Genomic DNA, 23,380 nt, shown 5'->3' on the forward strand with positions numbered 1-23,380 from the left:
AAGTCACCATCTCCTGCAATAAGTAAACGAGTAAACAAATAATCTTCTCTGATGAAGTTTGAGCGGGGTGTTAATCTATGCATACAAAGAAAAGTACTTAGGAGGCAGCTGGATATTCTGTCCATTTAGCAAAGTAATAGTACTAGGTTCTCCCCTAGGGCTTATGGCCTGGCCAATCACAGGCTTTTGACCCAGTGAATAGTGCTAGGCACGAGTTTAGTCTTGTAGTACAGGATTCAAGTCCAGTCAGAAAGTGGTTGATTACTCCCATAACGTTAGAGCCGCTACGGCACCACTGGGCGTCTCTTGCCAGGCCAGTTGCTACTGCAGCTGTCAGTGTTCAGAACTAGGTAAGATCCATAATTACTTTACTCCTCCAATAGCGTGCACAGCCCCTCCCAGCACCGCGAAAGCTAGCCAGTAGGGATGAAGAGGCCAAATCAGTAGCAGCGTGATTTCACCATGTGCTATGATTCAGGTGTGTGTTGCCTTCAGCAATAGGATCTTACCATAAAGTTACAGATGGTAAGCAGTAGGAACAGGAATAGCCTGAAATATTTAGGGGAGTCTATGGGACCCCACTGACCAACCACTTGAAAAGAGGTAACCCATACCTGCCTCTTTATTTGATAGACAATGTCTGGCCTTAGGACTTCTGAGATTTTTGTTTGTGTTTGTTTATAACTGAAAAGATCCCCGGGTTTTCTTCCAAGCTCATCAAGGCAGGCCTACCTCACCTGTGTGTGGGGAGCCCCTGTGCTATATTCCAGTCTGTAGCACAGGTTTGGAGTTTGCCTACATCCTCCCTGGGTTCACAGTCCTGCAGTGTCTCTCTCTGCAAAACCACCTGCATTTTTCCACAGGATAAAGCAGAAATCAGGGTGAATGAGCCATGGGAATGGCTGTGCCTTGGGAGCTGTGTGTGCTACATGGGTCAGTGCAGGTGTTACCTGGAACTGAGTCACTCGGTGACCAAGGAGTGACCATGGTCCTGGAAGGCCCATCCTGGCCTCCATCTTTCCTCCCACAAGGAGACAGGGTGATGGATCCATCCTGGCCCTCACTGGTGGTACTGGAGTCCCTATGGCTGGGGCCTTGGAGTTTTCCAAGTATTGGGGACCATGGAGGAAGAGTGACTTTTCTACCTGAAAATGAGAAGGATGAAAATGGCCCCAGGTCACACATGCAATTCTCTGTGCCTACAGGTGGCCTCGGTGGGGCAACCATCATCGATTCCCTTGACACCCTCTACCTCATGGAGCTGAAGGAGGAGTTCCAAGAGGCCAAGGCCTGGGTGCAAGACAGCTTCCACCTGAACGTGGTGAGTCAGCGGCCATGGGGAGATGGGCCAGTCTCCAGCTCTACAGACGGCACACTTGTGCCTGCGGCTATGCAGTAGAGCAGCCTTGCGGTGGGGCTGTCTCCCAGCTGACAGCCATCCCTCCCCTCCCCACGTTTCTCATCTTGGGCGTGTTGCTCAGCAAGAGGTAGGAAGGGAAGTGGCTTTGTTAGAGGCAAGAGACCTGGGGGACCTGAGAACTGGACCAGAGAACTGCGGAAGGCGTCCCGCCCCCTTGAACATCAGTCTCCTCACCAAGACAGGAAGGATGACCATGACAGAGGCTGTAGCGAGGATTTTATGGTCCCACAAAGTCAACACAAGTGCAAAGTCACCTCCTCTCCGTTTTTATAATTATTAGACTCACTTTGAGGCCTTTGCAGCTTCTGGTGTCCGTGAGGCCAGGGGAGGGAGTATAGCGCCCTTGCTCCTTTTCTGTGATGAGAGAGAAGCAGACGGGCATCTTTCAGGACTCACCTGATCGCCCTGGGCGGCCTCCAGGTCCTCCAGGCAGAGGATGGGCCTGCCCAGGGGACCAGGGAGCTGTGGACACTCAGACAGGCTGGGGCAAGCTAGAGTGTTTCCAGAAAAAATGAAGGTGGGAGGTCACCTCTTTAAACCTTAGCTTTTTCATCTGGAGAATGGAGTGGTGTTATAGAGCGCTATGAAGCAGGAAGGAACTGAACTGAGTTTTGCCCACCCTTTGCTGATGGAAAAATCCTCCAGATTAACAAATCCCGATTTGTTATCAAATATTTTGTTACTGCTATCAGTAACAAAAGCTTGAGCCAGGCTTGGTAGTGCAAGCCTGGAAGCCCAGCTATTCTAGAGACTGAGGTAGCGAGCAAAAGTTCAAGGCTAGCCTGGACCACTTAGTGAGATCCTGCCTTAAAATATAGAAAAAAGAAAACTGGGGATATGAAGCATTTGTCTAAGCCGTCAGTGTTACAAATAAAAATTTAAAATACGATGCAGAAAGCTGGTGAAGTGAGCACCTGGGGCAAAGGAGGTGGCAACAGGGCCTGTGTGAGACCCTGCCACAGCTTCTGTGACGAGGCCTGCCGGGGAAGTAGTGACAGACCTGTTCTATGTAGTAGGAAACCCCGGGGGGGAGGCGGGGGAAGAGAGGTCTGTTTCAAGTCACAGAGCCGTATACATGGCTCACGTGGGGAATTTAGCAAGGCCCTGTCCTTGGCATGATGCCCCCACACCTGTTTCGCATGCCCATGGAGCAGGGCAGAGTGAATGAGCCCAGAGACTGGCGGCTCTCACACAGACATCTGTCCATAGCCTCCTGCTCAGCCCTACCCGGCTCTGCAACCCCAGGGAAGGACCTCCCTCGTTTCACTCCAGCTTTGCCTCTCTTCGGGCTAAGCTTCTCCCGCAGCTCGGCACAGGTCCTTGGAGCTCCTTGGAGCACGGCCAGGTGTAACTGCTCCAATGGCCTCTGGCAAGGCTGGGGAAGGGAGCCAAAGCTGGTGTTTATTTGGAACACTTAAATGCACAGTAGCAACTGCCAGGCAGGTGCTGGCCCCTCTCGACCTCTGCTACGAAAACCGAGCCGTGGCCTGGCCTGCTGGGGTCCCCAGAGCAGGACACAGGTGTGTGTTAAGGGGAGCAGTGTGGCCTGTGTCCAGGGCCTGGAGAACTCTCTGGGAGCTCACCCGGATCCTTGCTGTCTCCTCCCTGCCTTCTTGCAGAGTGGAGAAGCATCTTTGTTTGAAGTGAACATCCGCTACATCGGAGGACTGCTCTCGGCCTACTACCTGACGGGAGAAGAGGTGAGTTGGTTCTTGGAGGTCCAAGAGCTGTCCAGGCTGGGCGGGTCTTAGAGAAACCATAGTCCTGCCTCTTCTTTCACAGCGGCTGCAAGGGGATGTGTGGTCTGCCAGAGACCAGCCAGGAGTCCCCATGAGGATTCCACATTGCTCAGATCTGTGGCCCAGGTGAGCACCCTTGGCTCCCAGAGCAGCTGAGGAGTCCTCTGAGAATAGAACCATGTCCATGAGAACCGGCACGCTCGCCCCAGCAAACTGCTAGGCAGCTCACAAGTGAACTCTCAAGACCCACAAAGCTAAGGCCGCTGCTTCTCACTCCCAGGGCCTTCTGCTTTTTTTCTTTTTCTTAGTGTGCGTGAGTGTTTCACCTGCATGGATGTCTGTGTACCACATATGTGTCCAGTGCCCACAAAAGTCAGAAGGCATTGGATTCCCTGAAACTGTTTACGCTTGTGAGACTCCGTGTGGGTGTGAGGAATTGAACCTGGGTCCTCTGGAAGGGCAGCTGGTAGTCTTAAATGCCAAGCTGCGGAACCCATTGATTTCGATGTCCCTCACAGCCCGCACTTTCCTTCCCTCCAGTCCTGGATAGAACTGTAGCCAGATACTGGCCTGCACCCATTCTCAAGGGAGCAGTGTGGCAATGGGGCCGCCCTGCTGGCCGTAGCCTGTAATTGCAAGGCTGTGCGGGCCAGGAAGCGCCCAGGGTCACCTGCTGGTGGCCTTAAATACCCTTCTTATCACTTTCTCCCCGGTCACTTGATGGTCATGATACCTCTTTAGATCAAAGAGCCCTTGTGACAGGGGACAGGAGGGAGGAGTTTGGCCCAAGGGCTGTCACCTCCAAAGGACGTTTTCTCTCTGCCAGGGAATTCTGAGTTGTACTGAGATTGGGAGAAACTGGAACCTTCCATCTCCCCTTGTGAGTGCTCATCACAGCACAGTCTCAGTATCGGGTGGCTAGGTTGGCAGCGTCCCCAGAATACAGGTCATCAGTCAGGCTGCTTCCCGGGATCCAGAGAGCCACCCTGCCCAGCTCGGCTGCCACTTGGAACCAGGAGCCGGGCAGGTAAACCAGGCAAGCGGCAGAGAAATCCTGCCTTCCTTCCTTCATCACTGTGGTCCGAGAACGTCTTCCTCCCTTAGCTGTCATGGCTGAAGTCTCTGTCTCCTGAGTCGCTTCAGGCTGCTCTCCATCAACATAATCTCCTCAGTAGAGATTACTGCTTGTACCAATTTGTCGTGTCTTCCCCCCGCCACCACCGAAAAAATGGTGATGGGAGCCGTCAGCTTCGAGCCACCCAGAGCTTAGATTTCATTCGAAAACCTCAGGACGGGAAGATGACGGAGGGAGCAGAAAAATCAAAGGCAAAGTCAATCATGTGCTTCATGGGCACCTGCCCAACCTCCGCAGCTGGTGTGGTTGGAGGGATGGATGCAGAGGAGGAGGAGGGGAGGTGTTTGAGGACTAGCCACTCAGGAAGGAGTTGGTGGTTCCTCGGTGACAGCCACCCAGTCCTCTTTGACCCCTCTCTGAAGAGTCCGTAGTTCTGAGCCCTCAGACCCCTGCCTTGTTTTGTCTTCTCAGTATCTGGCCAGGGGTTGTGGACCAGGGCATGGGTGACTTGAGAAACAGTTCTCTGTCTGTACCCCCTGTCCAGTGGTGCAGCATACCTCCATGGTCCCTGCTATCTCCGGGCATGTTATTTTTCTAAATACCAGGTTGTGAGTTCTGTGCACAGCTCTGTAGGAGCCACAGATGCCCCATCAGTGCGGGGAGGGCATCACCCACTAGCAGGTGACGAAACAGACTTACAAATCCATGAGGCACTGAGGGCTGTACTAGGCCTTACTCCAGCCCTTTGGCCTTCTTGCCTCTGTCTCCGTTGTCATTGCTTGCTACCAGGGCTCAGTCACACGAAGCTCACAGACACCCAGTGGGTGCCTGATGGGGGCTTTCCATTTTTTAACTTCCCACTAGAGAGGTAACTTAGTGGCTAAGAGCACTGGATACTCTAGCAGAGGACCCAGGTTCAATTCCCAGCACCCACAAGCTCACAAACCTCTGTAACTCCAGTCCCAGGGGATTTGATGCCCTCTTCTGGCTTTCCCGAGCACTGCACACATATGATGCACCAACACATATGTGCACTGCACACATATGGTGCACCGATGCACATGTGCACTGCACACATATGATGCACTGACACACATGTGCACTGCACACATATGGTGCACAGACATACATGTGCATGACCAAATTACCTGCACACATAAAATAATAAAATTTTTTTTTTTTTTTTGGTTTTTCGAGACAGGGTTTCCCTGTAGTTTCTAGAGCCTGTCCTGGAACTAGCTCTAGTAGACCAGGCTGGCCTCGAACTCAGAGATCCGCCTGCCTCTGCCTCCCGAGTGCTGGGATTAAAGGCGTGCGCCACCACCGCCCGGCTAAAATATTTTTTAAAAAGGTGACAGAGCTAGTCCTGGAGGTGTTGGGACAGCATCTCACAGTTTAGAAGCATGTTCACATATAAGCTTCCTCTTTCCCGATTTCTACAAAAACTCTGCAATGGACACACCCCCTCATTCTACTGTGAAGAGTGGGGAGTTGAAGCTCAGACAGTGTGGGGCTCAATGAAGGTCACACAGTGACATGGGAGGCTGTGTGCTGGGCCCTTGGCTCTGCGTGTTTTCTGCCCTACAGAATCAAACTCCTGTTCTCTCCAATTCTGGAACTGTGACCACCGAACCCACATCCCTATGTGGAGAGACACCAGGTGTCCTAGAGAAAGTCCCGAGGGAGCCGCTCTGAAGTTCAGCTGTCTCCGCCTTAGTAGGGCCCTTCCCTGGGAGCTGTTACAGACGCTATAGGGCTGCAGCCACAGCTCCTCCCCCCACTCCCTCTCAAGATGGCAGAGTGGACCCGTGTTTCACTCGAGAACATACATGTTTGCCCAGTCCCTCCCCAGGACCACTGGGACCGTCAGTGACAGCTACAGCAAGGCCTCCTAAGGGCCGTGCACAGGAGGGACATGAAGATCCTAGCTCAGCCTCCTCAGGAAACCATGCAGCTGCCTGGGCCGCACCGCTGGGTGGGTTCCGTTCACCACCAGCAACCTTCTGGATGGGTAAAGACATCCAAAGCCTGCATGAGATCAAGTCCTTTCTGTCACTAAGCTGGTGACACACCTGGAGCACTGCAGCAGACACACAAGGCCGACCCTGCAGCTCCAGGTGGCAGGTGACCAGCTCCCAAGGTCTACTTCCAGGACTCACCGACAGGCACTGGACAGTGTCCTCAGCCCTGCCACTCCCTCTCCTCTTCCTTGGCAAGGCCGTGTACCCTCAGAGTCCTCAAACCTATTTACCGCTCAGAGTTGGGAAGCTCATAGCAGCTGCCTCATGGGACTTTCGTTGTTTGTTTGCGTTCTGTTCTGTGGTATAGGAGACCCATGGCCTTGAGTCCTTTGTCCGTGAGCTCTTCTCCCAGCCCCTCATTCAGCAGACTTGTGTTGCTGGTGGTGTTAGGAAGGTCAGGAAACTGAGTCAGCAGAGCTACAGACTGGGGACTTGCATCCCATCTCTTAAATGGCATTTATGATCCTCTCTAGGTATCCATGGTGACTGAGCTCATGACCCCTTATGGATCTCAAATTCCAGGAATGCTCCAGCTCTTCCCTGAAATAGCATGCTATTTGCAGAGAGCCTCCGTTCATCCTCTCGAAGTCCTTAGGATACCCAGCAGCAGGAGCTGTGTTCTTCTCCCTCCCTCCTCTAAGAATAAAAATCCCGTGCATGGTCAACACGGATGTGCCTTCTACCCCTCCCTCCGAGGAGTAGCCCACACTGGCCTCAAGTTCCTGGCTTCAAATGTTTCTCTTGCCTTGGCGTCAGGATTACAGGTGTTCCCCATCATAGCCAGTTTTTTTCCAGTCTGCAGTTTGTTCAATATGGAGTTCAACTGTGTTCTAGGTCTGTTGTGTGCGTGCGTGCGTGCGTGCGTGCGTGCGTGCGTGTGTGTGTGTGTGTGTGTGATGTTTGTCATGCATGTGGGTGGGTGCCCGCACACAAACTGGGAGACCAGAGCCAGATGTCTCTTACTGAACCTTAAGTTTGGCATTTAGACTAGGCTGCCTGGCCAGGGAGCACCACCTCCCTCTGCCCCGCCCAGTGCTGAGGGTCCGGGAGCCACAACCTCAGCCAACTTTTTATGTGGGTACAGGGGATCCGAACTCAGGTCCTCATGCTTGCAGAATGAGTGTCTTACCCACCAAGCTATCTCCCCAGTCCTATCGTAAAATTACACAGGCTGAGCATGGTCATAAATACCTGTAATCCAAACTGCTCAGGAGGCTGAGGCAGGAGGACTACTCAAATATAGACATTCAAAACCAGCCTGGGCAACACAGCAAAACCTTCCTTTCAAAATCAAAATGATTACATAAAAAGCACCGATAAATCAAAAGAAGGAAATAAATACAGCCCATGGGTTAACCCTTCTGAGAGGACACTGCTAACGTTTTGATGTGTTTCCTTTTTCCATGCATCCACACGTAAACACATTTTAAACTGAGTTAGCCTGTTTGGGCATGTTTATCTACGTCATAGGTATACATACTTCCTCTGCTCCTAACTATTCTTCTACCACATCATCTCAGTGGCTGCGTGACATTACATTGCGTGGAAGCCAGAGCTGAACCACCTCCCTGTCACTTGGTGCACCGCAGTCTATTTTAGGCAATGCTGGTATAAGCAACCGTCATATAAAATCCTTCACAACACTCTCAATTATTTATCTCCTAAGAACAAATGGGATTTATTATATTTTTTCATTTGTTTTGTGGATGTGTGCACACACGTGTGTCACGGTGCACATGTGGAGGTCTTAGGGATCGAACTCAGGTCCTCGAGCAGCAAGCGCCTTTACACACTGAGTCATCGTGCTGGTCCTTTAGGAGGCAATGGTTACTAGCGACACCGCTAGTCATACGGTCACACATCCTTCTGTGTCAGTCTGGCATTTCAAAGGAACAGTTTGTAGAGCTTGGAACCTTGCTTGGGGACCCTGAACTGGGGTCTCATTATGGCTCCTTAGCCATCATGTGGAGGGTTTAGAACAACCCATTCACCCTCGCCCTCCATTCCCTGTCTGTAAATGGAAACAATTGAGTGGCCTCAGAGTACCAAAGAAAGGCCCTTGCCCTGCCATCTCATGGGGAAGCTGTCATCCAGAAGGTAGAAGTTTCTGGAATCTGGAGAATAGTTTGGTCTTGGCTCCTAGTCCAGTGCTGTATTTGTCCTGTCCAAATAGACTGTTTCCCTCTCATTGTATTAATTAGCTCTCCTCATGGAATAAAATGCCTGAGATAGCCAGCTTACAAAAAGAAAGTATTCTACTGAGCTCACAGTTTCAGTGGTCTCGACTGGGCTCACAGTTCCAGTGGTCTCGACTGGGCTCACATTTACAGTGGTCTCGACTGGGCTCACAGTTCCAGTGGTCTCGACTGGGCTCACAGTTCCAGTGGTCTCGACTGGGCTCACAGTTTCAGTGGTCTCGACTGGGCTCACAGTTCCAGCGGTCTCGACTGGGCTCACATTTACAGTGGTCCCAGACCATACTTCTTTGGTTCCATAGTGGTCCAGAACATCATGGCAGGATCATGATGGAAGCAAGACCAGTAAGCAACAGAGAGCAAGGGGGAAGCCCAATGTCCCCACCTCCCCTCACCGGTGACTTACCTCCTTTCACTAGGTTCCAGCTGTTAAAGGTTCTACCATCTCCCGGTAGTAACAAGCCTGGTGATCAAGCCTTCAACACATAGACCTCTCGGGTCGCTCCAGGTCCAGGCAGCACCATCCAGCATGCACCATCCCACAGCTCCTCGAAGGGTGGTGCTGATGCTGATAGCATCCTCCTCAGTGAGGTCTGACTCTGGACTTGAAGGTGATGCTGACTGCTTTCACCTCCTCTTCCCAAGGTCCCCCTGCCATCTGAGTAGTGACACTGACATGTCATGAACATAGACATTGACAGAGAGAAATACCTGGTCTATGGCTATAAAGCCAGCCATCTGGGAGCCTGACCTTCCATCCAGGCTGTCTGGCTATAGAAGCTACACTGGGCCTCTTCCCAATCCTGTCCCCTAGTGTTGACTCCCCCAACAGGAACTCAGTGCCCTTTGACCTTTCTTGGCAGGTGTTCCGAGTAAAGGCCATCAAGCTGGGTGAGAAACTGCTGCCTGCCTTCAATACACCCACAGGCATCCCCAAGGGCGTCGTGAACTTCAAAAGGTGAGGTGCCCCTTGTAAACAGCGACTGTGTTCCACTTCCATCTGTGGGTCCCGAGTGGTGGACAGAATAGAGTCCTAGAGGGTCACTTTTGTCTGACCTAAATTTTTACAGACATGGGGGCTGAGGTATGAGAAAAGCACAGTTCCTATTTTGTGAATAGTGAGAACTGGTCTTTGCTAAGTACTGTCCTGGACAGTTATTGGTTACCAAGTCTAGGGTTTGGACCACCCAGGCCTGACCTTCCTGGGGGGAGGGGGCATTTATTCCTCTGCATATAGCCCCCAGCACTGTTGACTCAGAGTCTCCAGAGTTGGCTCCCACCCTCAGAGGCAGGGCTCAGCGCCTCCAGGTAGAGCATTCTCCTTGTGAGATCAGAGCCCTGACTCTGAGCTAGGTGAAGCAGACCTCTGAAAGACACAGAGGTATAGGGCCATGTCCCCAGACACCTGCAGCTCCCTAGGCCATGTGCGGCCATGTGTGGCACACCTGAGCTGGGAGAAAGGCTGGGGAAATTCATGCTCCCTGACCTGCCTGAGCCCCCACCTGGGGTACCTCACGGGAGTGCTGGCTGGGCACCTGGGAGGGGAGCCAACCCAGCTTCTGCTAGTCTCTTATCTTGTGGCCTTGGTAGCTTTGCCCTCCATGTCCCCCAAGCCAGTGCTCCTTTCACCTGCCTCCTGGTGGGAAACTGTCCCAGTGTCCTCACTAAAACTCCACAGAAGCCAGGGCAGCCATGAGGGCTGACGGAAGCCCTTCTCCACCCCAGAGTTAATGCCTCAGAGGTCTGCACATAGACCTGTGCTCTCCACAAACACCGATCCTGAGAATCAAGACAGAAGTGACCCACACCCTCACGCCGGGTCTGGGCGCAGCCCTCAGGGTCCATTCCTCTGCTGCAGCCCTAGCCTGCTGTCTCACCTGTGGCCCCCATGGAGCTGGTTCCACAGACTCTAGGATTCCTGGCACAGGCATGGATAATTTTAGGCTGCATGCTCACCATCGAGATACGCAGCACGCAGCACGCGCATATACTTCCTGGCATTGCTTGCTTTCATATTCTGGGAAAGAAGTGACTGCTAAAAACGGGAGGGTAGCGAGGACACAGTGGCCACGTGCTGCTGCGAACGCGCTGCAGAGATGACCTGGTAGAGGGCGGGAGCTATCTGCTGCTGCTCTAGCGTTCAGCAGGCCTGGTTCCGGGCAGCTAGGGGTGAGGTGTGCCATACTGCCCAGTGTGGAAGTGAGCACTCATCTCTGTACAGGGGGCATCATAGGAGGGGCAGGGCCAGCTGTGGCCTGCAGTGACCACTGGGCTATCTGAGGCAGTGACTGTGGTCAATCCAGGAACCTCAGACTGAATCACACTGGTGTGCACACGTGCATGAGCGTGCAGGCATGTGTACACACCTGCCAAAACACTCCTTCTTCTGCCCATGCCACTAGTAAGGTCTCAGACACTCAAGTTGACCATTGACAGGCTATTTTCAAATCCACGTGTGGACTTGTGCAAATGTATGTTCGTGCGGGTGTGCTCCCTCTAAACATGCCTATACACACCTACGCAATGCCTAACAGCTTTGGAGCGCACAGTGGGCCAGGCACCATTTTGCCAAGGAAGAAAATGAGGCTCAGAGAAGTGCAGTAACATCCCCGAGGTCACACAGCAACCAAATAAAGGTAGGCTTTGAGCTCAGCTCTGCTGTAACAATTGCACCGTACACAGGAGGTTTAGCCAGGTAGCGAGAGGTATTGTGGAACAGCACCCCTAGCTAGGGGAGAGGAGAGCAGGGTGGATCTTACTGCTGGTCCATCGGCTCACAGAGATAGTGGGAGGACCGCCTCCTTCCAGGACACGGCTCAGCACGCATGCTGCACGCATGCAGTGGGTGCCTCTAGTACCTAGATTTTGGATTTGGATTCAGTTCTACCACTGGCTGTGTGACCTTGAAAAAGTGTCTCCCCTTCTCTGAGCCCAAGTATCCCACCTATGAAATGAAGATCATAGTATCTGCTATAGGGTTGGAGGTGGCCGTGAACGAAGCCACCAAAGCCACCTGGCTCCTGTTAGAAGTTTATTGTTACTTTACATATACATAATTACATGCTGATAAAAATGACAGTCACGTGCGTGATGAATGCCTCACAATAGCTCTGGGAAGCTGAGTGTCTGGGTTTAACTAAGGAGGAAGCTGATCAAAGGGAGAGGTGGGGCTCTCCTGAGGACACATGGTCGTAGGAACACAGAAGAAGCCAGGCAGAGAGTGCCAGAACACCCATGCTTCCCTACTTCCAAAGTGACTGTGAGGGGCAGGAGAGAGGACGAGAGGCCCATGTGGTGGACAATGAGGACAAAACCTATCAGGAAGACAGAGGGGGAATGGTGGCGCATGCCTTTAATCCCAGCACTCGGGAGGCAGAGGCAGGCAGAGTTCGAGGCCAGCCTGGTCTACAGAGTGAGTTCCAGAACATGCAGGGTTGCATAGTGAGATGTTGCCTAGAAAGAAATAAGACAGCTAACTGGGGGGCTGGGGCTTTTTATTTTATGAAACATGATTCGATATCACTAAGGAAGACCTCTGAGCTCCCCAGCTGGAGGAAGAACGCTCAGGCTGGAATCCCACCTCCTGCGGGCTCCGGTTATAAGCACACACATCACTCCCTTGACAAGCTCGGTTTTCTCCTTTGGGTGCTGGGGATCCACTTCTTCCACTTCTAAGCTCCAGCTTCCTTGGGTCCAACAGTTGTAGGGCTGTGGTCACACCTTGTAGGTCCCAGGAAACTCCAGTCTGGGGCTATTCTATGACCTTGGATGGGGGGAAAGGCAAACGTGTACGTCTGTACCTTGGGGAGCGGGGATCCCTGCTTGGAACTGCCCTCTTCAAGCCTACAGATGACCATTGTGTGTCCTGTGGGGCCTTTGTGGCTCCTGACCACACCGTCAGCATCCCCTGCAGATGTCACTGTGTAAATAAATGTGTCATGCCTTGAGCCCCAAACGTTATAGAGGCTGCTTGGTAGGGACAACAACTGTGGCGCAGCCTCAGGCCCCCTTCAGTAAGTTCCGTCCCCTCACCTGGCCCAGTGCCATCCACATAGTGGGGCCCAGGAGGATAAACTGAGGTGTCTGGCACCCAGCAGGCATCACCCTCTACCATAGCCATCACCCTCTACCATAGCCACTGCTCCTCTCCGCCAAGAAGCCAGCAGGGTGATGCAGCTGATATCTTTTCAGTGGTAACTGGGGCTGGGCCACCGCGGGCAGCAGCAGCATCCTGGCTGAGTTTGGATCCCTGCACTTGGAATTTTTGCACCTCACTGAACTCTCTGGCAACCGGGTCTTTGCAGAAAAGGTAAGCTTCTCCCCCACCCCCATTCTCTCCTCAGACAGGCACTCCACACACAGCAGAGGGTCAGAGGGGCAGAGAGCGAGCATCCTACACCCCAGCAGAGGGGCGGAGGGGCAGGGGGCAGGATCTCACACCCCAGCAGAGAGGCAGAGGGTGAGCATCCTGCACCCCCGCAGAGGGGCAGGGGGCAAACATCCCACACCACAGCAGAGGGGCAGAGGGGCAGAGGGACAGGGGGCGAGCATCCCACACCTCAGCGGAGGGGCAGAGGGTAAATGTCTGCAATCAGAGTGTGCGGGACCCCCAGTCACCACTCTAATAGTGGTTGCTGGTATAAGAACCAACTGTGCTCAACAGCAGGTGGCAGGGATGGGGACAGAAGCCACCAGAACTCTGCCAGGGAGGTTTGTGCTGGCTCATTGACTGGTGGCAGAGCTGTGAACTCTGAAATCTGGAGACTGTGACTGAGCCAGGCTCCTCGTACTGGCAGGAACAGGCGGCGGTATGCACACGTACCCTTTCCAGGGACATTTTGCTTTTCTGTGTGTGTGAGATCTGCCTGCCTTTCCCTCCCAGGTGCCTGTCTGGCTCGGGCTGGCAATAGGCTGGCAGAATGGTTCCTTATCTCTCGTCTCGGCTGCCCAAGGCTACATGGGTGCTGAGAAGTGACATCCAGATCACTGCCCAGTTCTGACAACTGTCCATCTTGGGCCCTGGGAAGCTCTCTGAAAGGGCTATGGCCAAGGAAATGTCTGGGTTCAGATCTAATCCTGGATCCAAAGGAAGGCAGTATATGCAGAGGCCCTGTCCAGAGCCCCTCAAGAACAGCATTTGGGGGGCTGTTCCTGGCCTTTGCTTGCCCCAGGCTCCAGAGTTGGTGCGTTCACACGAAGCCCCGTGCTCCTTAACATCAGGTTCAGCATCACTGCGTCCTCACGTGGGCCTCCACCAGGACAAGCTTCCCACCTTCTCAGCTGGTGCCTCCAACCTCCTCACCCTCCCACCCTTACCTGTCTGCCACAGCCCAATGCCATGCATGCTCTCTGACCCTTTGCCCAGCCCAGGCTTTCTGTTCTCTTGACCTTCCAGCTAGACTCCCCTGGGAAGCTCTGGTCAGCTCAGGAAAGGATCCCATGAGTGCACACTGACCCTTGTCATGTCCTGGGCATATATCATTTAAGCCTCAGCAGCCCTGGGGTGGAGGTGGGGAGTTCTACCAAGCCTGTCTAGTGGAGAGGTAGAAGGTGGAATAATCCAGAGAGGCTGAGTGACCTCAGGGCAGCCAGCCATGATACAGCCAAGAACTGGGCCAGGAACTTTCCAGCCTATTCTTCCCTGGGCAGATCAGCAAGGCCAGCTATTTGGTGCACCTCCAATCTCCCCATCCCTCTGCCACACTCCATTTGCATACTTAAGCTATTTTCAGCCCCTCCTCACGCCTCCCACTGAGGAGATTATTAGCAGTCAACAAATTGGCCCAAATTGGCTGGTTCTTCCAGCGCCCTGCATGCTTCCCTGGCCCCCACCAGGACAGGGAAGCCTACGTCAGGCCCGAGAATCTTCCTGGCCCTCTCACGGTCTCTGTCACCTTAAAGGGACGTGAGGGCCAGCGAGGCGAAACCAAGTACCTCTGAGGAATAGGAAGGCTGACTGCTCCACCTCCCAGCGGCCCTGCCGCGCCAATTCATCCATGAGCAGGCAGCAGTATGGTCCTGGAGGCTTGCTCTCCCTGAGGGTTCAGTTCTAGTAGCCGTCTAGACAAAGCTCTCAATTGCATCTCTCACCATGTGCAGTCCCCAAGGCTGCAAGCCCAGCCACAACTCTGTGTCACTGTGTGCTCATCTTCTGGGTCATCCTCAATGTTCCATGCAGGGTAAGGAATACAGCTCCAAGGGCTCAGAGAAACCTGAGTATTGATGCCCCAGCTCACCACAGCCACACCACTGGGTCTGGGGATAGAGCTCCAACAGCGGTGTTTGCCTCAGGTGTGGTCGTGCACGCTTGTAACCCTAGCACTCAGCAGAAGCAGGAAGATTAAGAGTTCAAGGGCAGCCTGAGCTACTTGTCTTTCTTAAAGAGGGAAATTTGGTGATTACAGGATAGCCACTGCCACTCATCTAACTCCTCACGCAGAGTGGTCCACAGGGTGGTATCCTAGGTATCCCAGGCAGGCGGCCTAGGCTGGGACTGTCCCGGGCAGAGCAGTCAGCAGAGGGTGGTGGGCCCGCCCCCCACTTGGCCACACCCCACCATGCTCTGTGTGTGGGCACAGAACCTGTGGTTCTTTTTTTTTTTTTTTTTTTTTTTTTTTGGTTCTTCGAGACAGGGTTTCCCTGTAGTTTCTAGAGCCTGTCCTGGAACTAGCTCTTGTAGACCAGGCTGGCCTCGAACTCAGAGATCCGCCTGCCTCTGCCTCCCAAGTGCTGGGATTAAAGGCGTGCGCCACCACCGCCCGGCCAGAACCTGTGGTTCTTTCATGGCTTCTCCACACGCACCGGAAAGTTTAACACACACACACACACACACACACACACACGTGTGCCTACACACACACACACACACACGTGTGCCTCTGAACCATTTGTTCCGTCCTTGCCGGTGGGGAATGAGTGGCTTCTTCCAGAAAGTAACTACACCTGGTGTTTCTCACAGGTCAAAAAAATCCGCAAGGTCCTCAGGGAGATTGACAAGCCCTTCGGCCTTTACCCCAATTTCCTCAGCCCAGTGAGCGGGAACTGGGTGCAGCGTGAGTACTGGAATCCTAGCCCTCATCCCATGGGTTCCTATTCGGGTTTCCTGAGCCCAAGCGGGCACTGACCAAGAGCACTTGCTCTTGAATTCACCGGTCAGGACAAGCCAGTAACTGCGTATCCGACTCCTGCCAACCTTCTTAGCATCTGTCTTAGGGTTTCTATCCCTGTGAAGAGACTCCATGACCACAGCAACTCTTATAAAGGAAAACATTGGATTGGGGCTGGCTTACAGTTGCAAAGGTTTAGTTCATTATCATCAGGGTGAAAACATGGCAGCATGCAGACAGACACGGTGCTGGAGACAGCAGAAAGAGACTGTGGGCCACGCTGGGCATAGCCTAAGCATGGATGAGACTTCAAAGCCTGCGTCTACAGTGGCACACTTCCTCCAGCAAGTCCACACCTCCTGTAAACCACTCCCGATGGATCAAGCATTCAACACACGTCTATAGGGCCATTCCTATTCTTTTTTTAAAAGATTTATTTATTTTGTGTGTATGGATAGTTTGCCTACGTACATATATCTATGCACCATGTGCATGCCTGGTGCCATGGATTCCTTGGATAGTTCTAGATGTTGTGAGCTGCCATGTGGTTGCTGGGAATTGAACCCCGGGCCCTCTAGAGGAGCACCCAGTGCTTTTTACTGCTGAGCCATTTCTTCAGCCCCTGAGCCATTTCTCCAGACCCAGCCATTCAAACCACCACAGCGTCCATCTCTCACAGAACCTCCGTACCCTCCTCTGTGATCCCCAGACTCGCAGGAATGCCCCACTTAGGGCTGTCACTCAGAAATGACTACAGGATAGACCCTGTGACATCCCCCAGCCCCTTTGATCTGGTTTTCCACTTCCAGCTTTGATTTAGGCAAAATTTAAGGCAGGGCCAAACTAGGCGGTGATGTAAAAATGTCTCACTCACCACTGTATCTTAAACTTACCCGAATCAGTACTGGGTTTTGGGTTTTTTTTTTTTTTTAGCTTTTTTGTTTTGTTTTGTTTAAAGAATTAACCCTGACTGTCCCAGAACTTGCTTGTTGATCAGGCTGGTCTCGAACTCAGAGATCTGCCTAACTCTGCCTCTAGAGTGCTGGAATTAAAGGCATGTACCACCATGCCCAGCTGTTAAAAGACTTTTTATTTGAGAAAAAGTCTTCAGGTAGCCCAGGTTGGCCTCAAACTTGTTAGATAACCAAGGCTGGTCTTGAACTCTTAACCCTCCTGCCTCCACATCCCAAGTGCTGAGATGACAGGTGTGCAACACCACACCTAGCAACTTTTCATCCACAGAGCTGTCAGTCCTGTGAGCATCATTCCCGAGTCCCACCCACTGACACAGAATGGCATGCGGAGTTGACCAGTCTCCCTGCTGTGCTCGAGCTGGAGGGACCAGGCTCTGGGAGAGGCAAGCTACAGCTTTACTCTGGCCTTGTCTCTAAGGCTCAGCCATATGGTCACTCAGCAGGAACTGGTGTGTGCGTGTGTGTGTCTGTCTGTCTGTCTGCCTGTCTATCTTCCAGAGCTCCCTCTCTCTCTGTACTTATGTGTGTCTGTCTGACTTCTAATGCTCTCTCTCTCTCTCTCTCTCTCTCTCTCTGTCTCTCTGTGTGTGTGTGTGTGTGTGTGTGTATGCATGTGTATCTGTCTATGTCTCTTTCTCCCAGTTGTGCTACATCCTCATGCCTCTCTGTGTATGCCTGTCTGTCTGTCTTCCAATTGTGCTACATCCTCGTGTGTGTGTGTGTGTGTGTGTGTGTGTGTGTGTGTGTGTGTGTGTGTGTGAGAGAGAGAGAGAGAGTATGTGTGGTCTGTCTGTGTCTTCCAGTTGTACTACATTCTTGTGTGTGTGGTGTCTGTCTGTCTGCCTGTGTCTCTCTCTTACAATTGTGCTACATCTTTTCACGTGTGTGTGTGTGTGTTTATCTTCCAATTGTACTACATTCATCCGTGTGTGTCTGTCTATCTGTGTCTATCTTCCAGTTGAGCTATATCCTTGTGTGTCCATCTGTCTGTCTGTCCGTCTTCCAGTTGAAGTACATTCTCATCCTTCTCAGTCTCTGAGTCTTGGTTTCCGATGAAGAAGAAAGTGAACAGAATTCATTATCTACAACCAGGAAGGTGCTTAGGAATAGCAGTTAAGGCTGTAGGTGTCCTCCAAAGGTGACCTAGGTCATCCCAAAAGAAAGTGATTCAGGCAGGACCTGGCTGGCCAACAGACTCCACACAGCATCCATCGAGGGCTTTCTTCCCCAGCAGAGCCTCTGCCATGAGCCTCTCTCTACCTCAGCAGGCCCAGAGGTCCAGGAAATTCCACCCAAGAAGTTTGCCATGATGCCCTTGCCACACACAGCCTCTTCTAAAAAGTCACAGAAATGTGGAGTTCTCAACCAAAACACTTGTCAGAATGAGGAAACTGAGGCTCCAATACAGGTTATGAGCATGGAAGGCAAGGGTTTAAGAACTCTTACATCACTGGCAGCCTGGGATGGCGCAGCAAGCAGAAGAGAGCCATGGAGTGACTTCCCGCTCCACAGGGAATCGTTTTCTTTCCAGGCTGCTCCTGGAGTCACGTGTATGAGACTATTTCATGCTAATAACAGATGAATCAGTGGCCTGCTGGAGAGCAGAGGGAAGGCTGGGCCTGCTGGGTCTGTCAGGGCTGCCTCCTCCTGGCTTCTGCCCCAGGTCATCTCAGGGTCTCTGGACTTTGTTGGGTTCTTTTGGTGTGATTGTATCTTTTCAGTAGGTACCCCACTTCCACCTTGCATAAACTGAGTGCCTTCCAACCTTCCCTCTCCTTGGATTCTCCAAGTGGCCCCGAGGCAGTGCACTCAGGAGGCTGCTTGCATCATTTGCTACTGCAGAAATGGCAGGTGAAGGGGGAGGTGTTAGGGCCACAGTGCAAGTCACCCAGCCTCTGCTCCTGTCTCTTTCCTAGGCTCCTCACACCTGGCTTCAGTCTCTCAGGATGCTCAACCCCACCTGCAGTGTAAACTATGCCCAGGATAATCCACTGGGCTTCAAACACACATACCACACACAGATATATGCCACAGAGACCCATGCATATGCACAAACACATCACACACATAGACACACAGACATATGCTACATGGACCCACAAATATACACAAACACACATCAGACACAAAGACATAAACAACACAGATCTGCATAAACACACATACCACACACATAAATATGGACATATGCCACACAGGCCCACACATGTACACAAACATACCACACAGATCCATGCGTATATACAAACACACCACACACACATACCACATAGTCACACACTATACACAAATACACCAAACACATATACCCACACCACATTACATACACGTATACAGGCATATACCACACAGACATACACAGATACACCATACACACAGATATACACCACGGACTCACACATATACACCACACAGACCTACATAAACACACATACACCACATAGACCCATAGTTAAGCCCAGCCAAAACACACATACATACAAACCATGTACATACCACACAAACACAGCACACCACTGTAGCGCTGGCTCACGGTCCCCAGACAGAGAGGGATCCCAACCCTCCCTCCCCTCCAGCTCCCATCATCTTGATCTGCACAGATCAACGCAGCTTCCTAGGGTTCTCTGCAGCTGGGGTCTGACACAGGACTCACTCTGACTCCTCTTTCCTAGCCTTTTATGAAGGGCCAGCATTCACCACGAACAGCCAGTGAAGAGATACACATATGCACACACACGTGCACATACACGTAGACACACATATCTATGTATATGCATTCATATATATGTCCTAGTATTTATTATAAGTTTGTAATAAAAAAGAAAAACACAGACTATGAGAAACTCCAAACTTCATGCATGAGCCTGCAAAGCCGTTGGGAAGGAGCCCTGCACACAGCTGCCCCCTTTTGGTCCGTATTCCGATAACTTTACTACGGAATAGTTGCTCTGCATCCATTTTTAAATCTCAAGGGATTTTTAAAGAGAAAATCCGCCCTTTACAGTAACCAGGGTCCTTGTCATCATCCTGCTAAGGCCAGATGGACTACGGCCCCTAGGACCCTGTGCAGGGATACAGGACACCTGGCTCAAGATGTCCTGGTTCCCACTGGGTCCCTTCAGCCCACCCAAGTTGGGTTGGGTGGCAGCTGACCAGATGCTGGCTCCACTCCAAGCCCAGCTCAGGCCACGAAGGCTGCCATTTGAACCCAGCCAATAATAAATGTGCTAATCCTTCCTGTCATCTTTTCCCGCAGACCATGTCTCGGTTGGAGGACTTGGGGACAGTTTTTATGAATATTTGATTAAGTCCTGGTTGATGTCCGCCAAAACAGACACGGAGGCTAAAAATATGTACGACGAAGCATTGGAGGTAAGAGAAGTTTCCTGTTGCCTGCCCAGTGGGCAGCCACCAGTCCTCAGGGCCCTGCGTGCTGGGAGGGGCCACAGAATGGGCAGGGAGTGACAGGCGAGGCCTCCCCAGCCACACTGCACACTGACACCTCCCCAGATTCAGGAGACATCTGCGTGTTCCTCCCTCGTGCTCAGAAACCCGGGCTTCAGGCAGGTCAGCCCATTTGTCCGAGGTCTCATAGGAAGTGACAGTCTGATTTAGGAAGCTTAGTTTAAGCCCTCCCCCAACAGTCTCTGGGCTTCAGCTAATGTGCCAAAGCCCACATGGCAGCCAGGAGCCTTTGGGATCTTCAGCTGTCATTCTGTAAATGGGAGGTGACACTTCAGCAGAGAGAGAGTGGCATCCAGGATGTGTAGAGCGTACGCTCTTGCTCGTTTTCCCATGTGGATGCCAGCCGAGATCCAGAGAGAGGACACTTGCCCAAGGCCACACAGCACTGAGCTAGCGGAGTTAGTGCCACTGCTGGTCTCTTGGTGGGCTGTGGAATGAAGAGGGGTGAAGGCTGGAGTGAGGCCCTCCAAAGAGGAACATTGAGAGCAGACCAGGAGTTGACTGGCTGGAGCCGTGGACGCCTTCGAACCTGACAGGTGGAAAAGCACAGGGCAGGGCTGGAGAGGTGGCTCAGTAGTTAAGAGCACTGGCTACTCTTCCAGAGGATCTGGGTTCATGTCGCAGAACCACCTGGTGACTCACAACTGTCTGGGGATCCAGTGCCATCTCCTGACCTCCCTGGGCACCAGGCATACACATGGTACACAGACATACATGCAGGCAAAACTCTCATATATACGTATAAAGTAAAAATAATGAATCTAGCTGTGCGGTGGTGGCGCACGCCTTTAATCCCAGCACTCAGGAGGCAGGGGCAGGTGGATCTCTGTGAGTTCAAGGCCAGCCTGGTTTACAAAGTGAGTTCCAGGACAGTCAGAGCTGTTGCACAGAGAAACCCTGTTTTGAAAAAACAAAATTATCATCATCATCTAAAGAAATTTTTTTTTTTTTTTTAAGAAAAAGCATGGAGAAGACTCGGGCCTTGGTTTCCCATGAAGTTAGTTGGATTCCTTGTCCCATTGCCTTGCTCTAGAATACCACCTCATGTCCTTTGGTGTGAGCTCCTTGTTCCCCTCTGCCCTGCCTCTAAATCAGTTCTACACACAGCAGCTGTGGGGCTGGAGATGCTTGCTTGTCTCCTCGCCATCTCCCCTTTCCTCCTGGAGTTGATCATGACCCACCCCCTCCACCCACTGGGTCCTACCTGATTGGGACCCTGTCAATCACCAGGACCGCACCACTCCTCCCTTGCCCGTCTGCTTCCTCAGGTGCACCAGGCTATTCCCACCTCAGCGCCTTTGTACATGCCAAATGCTCTACCCAGAATGCCATTCCAAAGCCAGGTCCTTTAGAGCAGCCAACTCTTGATTCATATGCTGCCAAATGACCTTCCTAGCTTGTCCGTCACACGTCCAGGCTTATTCTCTTCTTCACTTGTAACAGAATCCAAAATGATTGCTTACAAACACCTAATCCTTGCTGATCCTCCCCCAAATACGCTGTGAGTTCTCCAACCAACAGTCCTGTTTCCTTGTTTACCCCATAAGCCTCACTCCTGAAACAGGCTGGCAATGGCCGGCACACAATAACTGTTACCTGACAAAGTAGGTTCTAGGTGATGGATAAGAAGAATGAATGGGGCGGTGGTGGCGCACGCCTTTAATCCCAGCACTCGGGAGGCAGAGGCAGGCGGATCTCTGTGAGTTCGAGACCAGCCTGGTCTACAAGAGCTAGTTCCAGGACAGGCTCCAAAGCCACAGAGAAACCCTGTCTTGAAAAACAAAAAAAAAAAAAAAAAAAAAAAAAAAAGAAGAATGAATGGTGTTTGGATGGATGGGTGGGTGGGTGGGTGTATAGTGGATAGATGTGAACAGTTGATCGAGGGATTGAAGGATGGATATAAACAGTTCCATAGCTAGATGGATGGATAGATGGATAGATGAGTGGGTATGTGGATGTGTGGACAGATGTGAACAGTTGATGGATGGATGGATGGATGGATGGACAGATGGATAGATAAGTGGGTATGTGGATGTGTGGACAGATGTGAACAGTTGATGGATGGATGGATGGATGGGTGGATGGATGGATGGACAGATGATGGACATGTGAGTGGATGGGTGGATTGGTATGGGCAGTCAGATGGATAGAGGAAAGGATGGACAAATGGATGGTTGGCCTGATAGATTTATGAGTGGGTGGATATATTAGTGGACTGATATGAACACTTCAGACAGTTGAGCAGATGCATGAACGTGTTAGTGGGTGGATGGGTGGACAGATAGATGGACCAGTGAACAGAGGAGTAGGTGGCTGGATGGGTTGGTGGGTGATGGTGGATGATGGACAGACGGATAGATAGCTGAGTAGATGGGTGGATGGGTTGGTGGGTAGATGGTGGATAGATAGACAGACCGATGGATAGCTGAGTAGATGGGTGGACAGGCAGGCAGATTGATGTGAACAGTTGGATGAATGTATCCGTGCATGGATTAGTTGATGGGTAGATGGGTGGATTTGGATATGAATGGATGGATGGGTTGATGAAGAGATGAATGGGAGTTGGGTGAACTAATGTGAGCAGATAGATACATTGGGGGGAGGGGCAGATTGATGTGAACAGTTGGGTGGATGCACGGATGGGTGGATAGGTGGTCTCTAAGCGCTGTTTGATGGCATAAGTCTGCCTGGTAATGGGAATGCTTATAGGAGCACACTGAAGCAGACTGCTTGAGCCCTGGGCCTCTTAAACCGTGGACTTAGGGGTGAGAGGTCTCCGCCTGGCCCCCTGGTGCCATGCCCTGGCATGAAGCAGTACAGCTCAGCTCATTCCCTCTTGGCCCTGACTGCCCGTGGCTTTGGCCAGCGTCCCCTATAGGAGGATTGCTTTCTTTTCTTCCTGCAACTCTCTGCAGAGTAAACATTAAGTTAACGAGTGCACTGCCTCACGGCCCTTAGGGCACACTGTGGCTGCAGCTTCAAGGGGAGAGATGGCCATGAATTATTAAGCAGTCTGGAAGCCTCCGAAAGCATGGCTCAGCAGAGAAAACTCGGCTCCCACATTTGATCTTCTGTTAGGAGCCTGGGGCGGCAGACCCTGAGTGAAGGGCAAGCCTCTGGCAGGTCTGGGACTTTGAAGAATATTCTAGTGGTCCTCAGCCTTGCTGGCATGTTGAAATCACTTAGGAGACTCAGACCCCTTCTCAGGCTGGACCTCAGCAATGGTGCCAGACCCTCTGGGGTGGCCCAGGGATGCCTCTGTGGAGTTTCCCAGGGAAGCCTGTGTAAGCAAGGGCTGGGAACCTGCAGGTTCAACCTGGGTCCAGTTAGAGTGGCTAGGAAGATCCAAGACACCCCATAGACACACCCTTGAGACCCATAAGAG

At 52.0% G+C, this 23,380-nt stretch overlaps 1 protein-coding gene across 1 annotated transcript in view; it reads left to right on the plus strand.

Moving 5' to 3' along the window:
* Positions 1 to 23,380, plus strand: part of Man1c1 (mannosidase alpha class 1C member 1) — a 143,057-nt gene that overhangs the window by 110,166 nt on the left and 9,511 nt on the right. The window contains exons 3-8 of the mRNA XM_038335379.1: positions 1,206 to 1,321; positions 3,040 to 3,120; positions 9,314 to 9,408; positions 12,642 to 12,759; positions 15,409 to 15,502; positions 19,787 to 19,902. Of these exons, the coding sequence (XP_038191307.1) occupies positions 1,206 to 1,321; positions 3,040 to 3,120; positions 9,314 to 9,408; positions 12,642 to 12,759; positions 15,409 to 15,502; positions 19,787 to 19,902 (620 nt within the window). The remainder of the gene's footprint in view (positions 1 to 1,205; positions 1,322 to 3,039; positions 3,121 to 9,313; positions 9,409 to 12,641; positions 12,760 to 15,408; positions 15,503 to 19,786; positions 19,903 to 23,380) is intronic.

This window comes from Arvicola amphibius, chromosome 6, assembly GCF_903992535.2.
Source record: "Arvicola amphibius chromosome 6, mArvAmp1.2, whole genome shotgun sequence".
In the NCBI taxonomy this organism is placed as follows: domain Eukaryota; kingdom Metazoa; phylum Chordata; class Mammalia; order Rodentia; family Cricetidae; genus Arvicola; species Arvicola amphibius.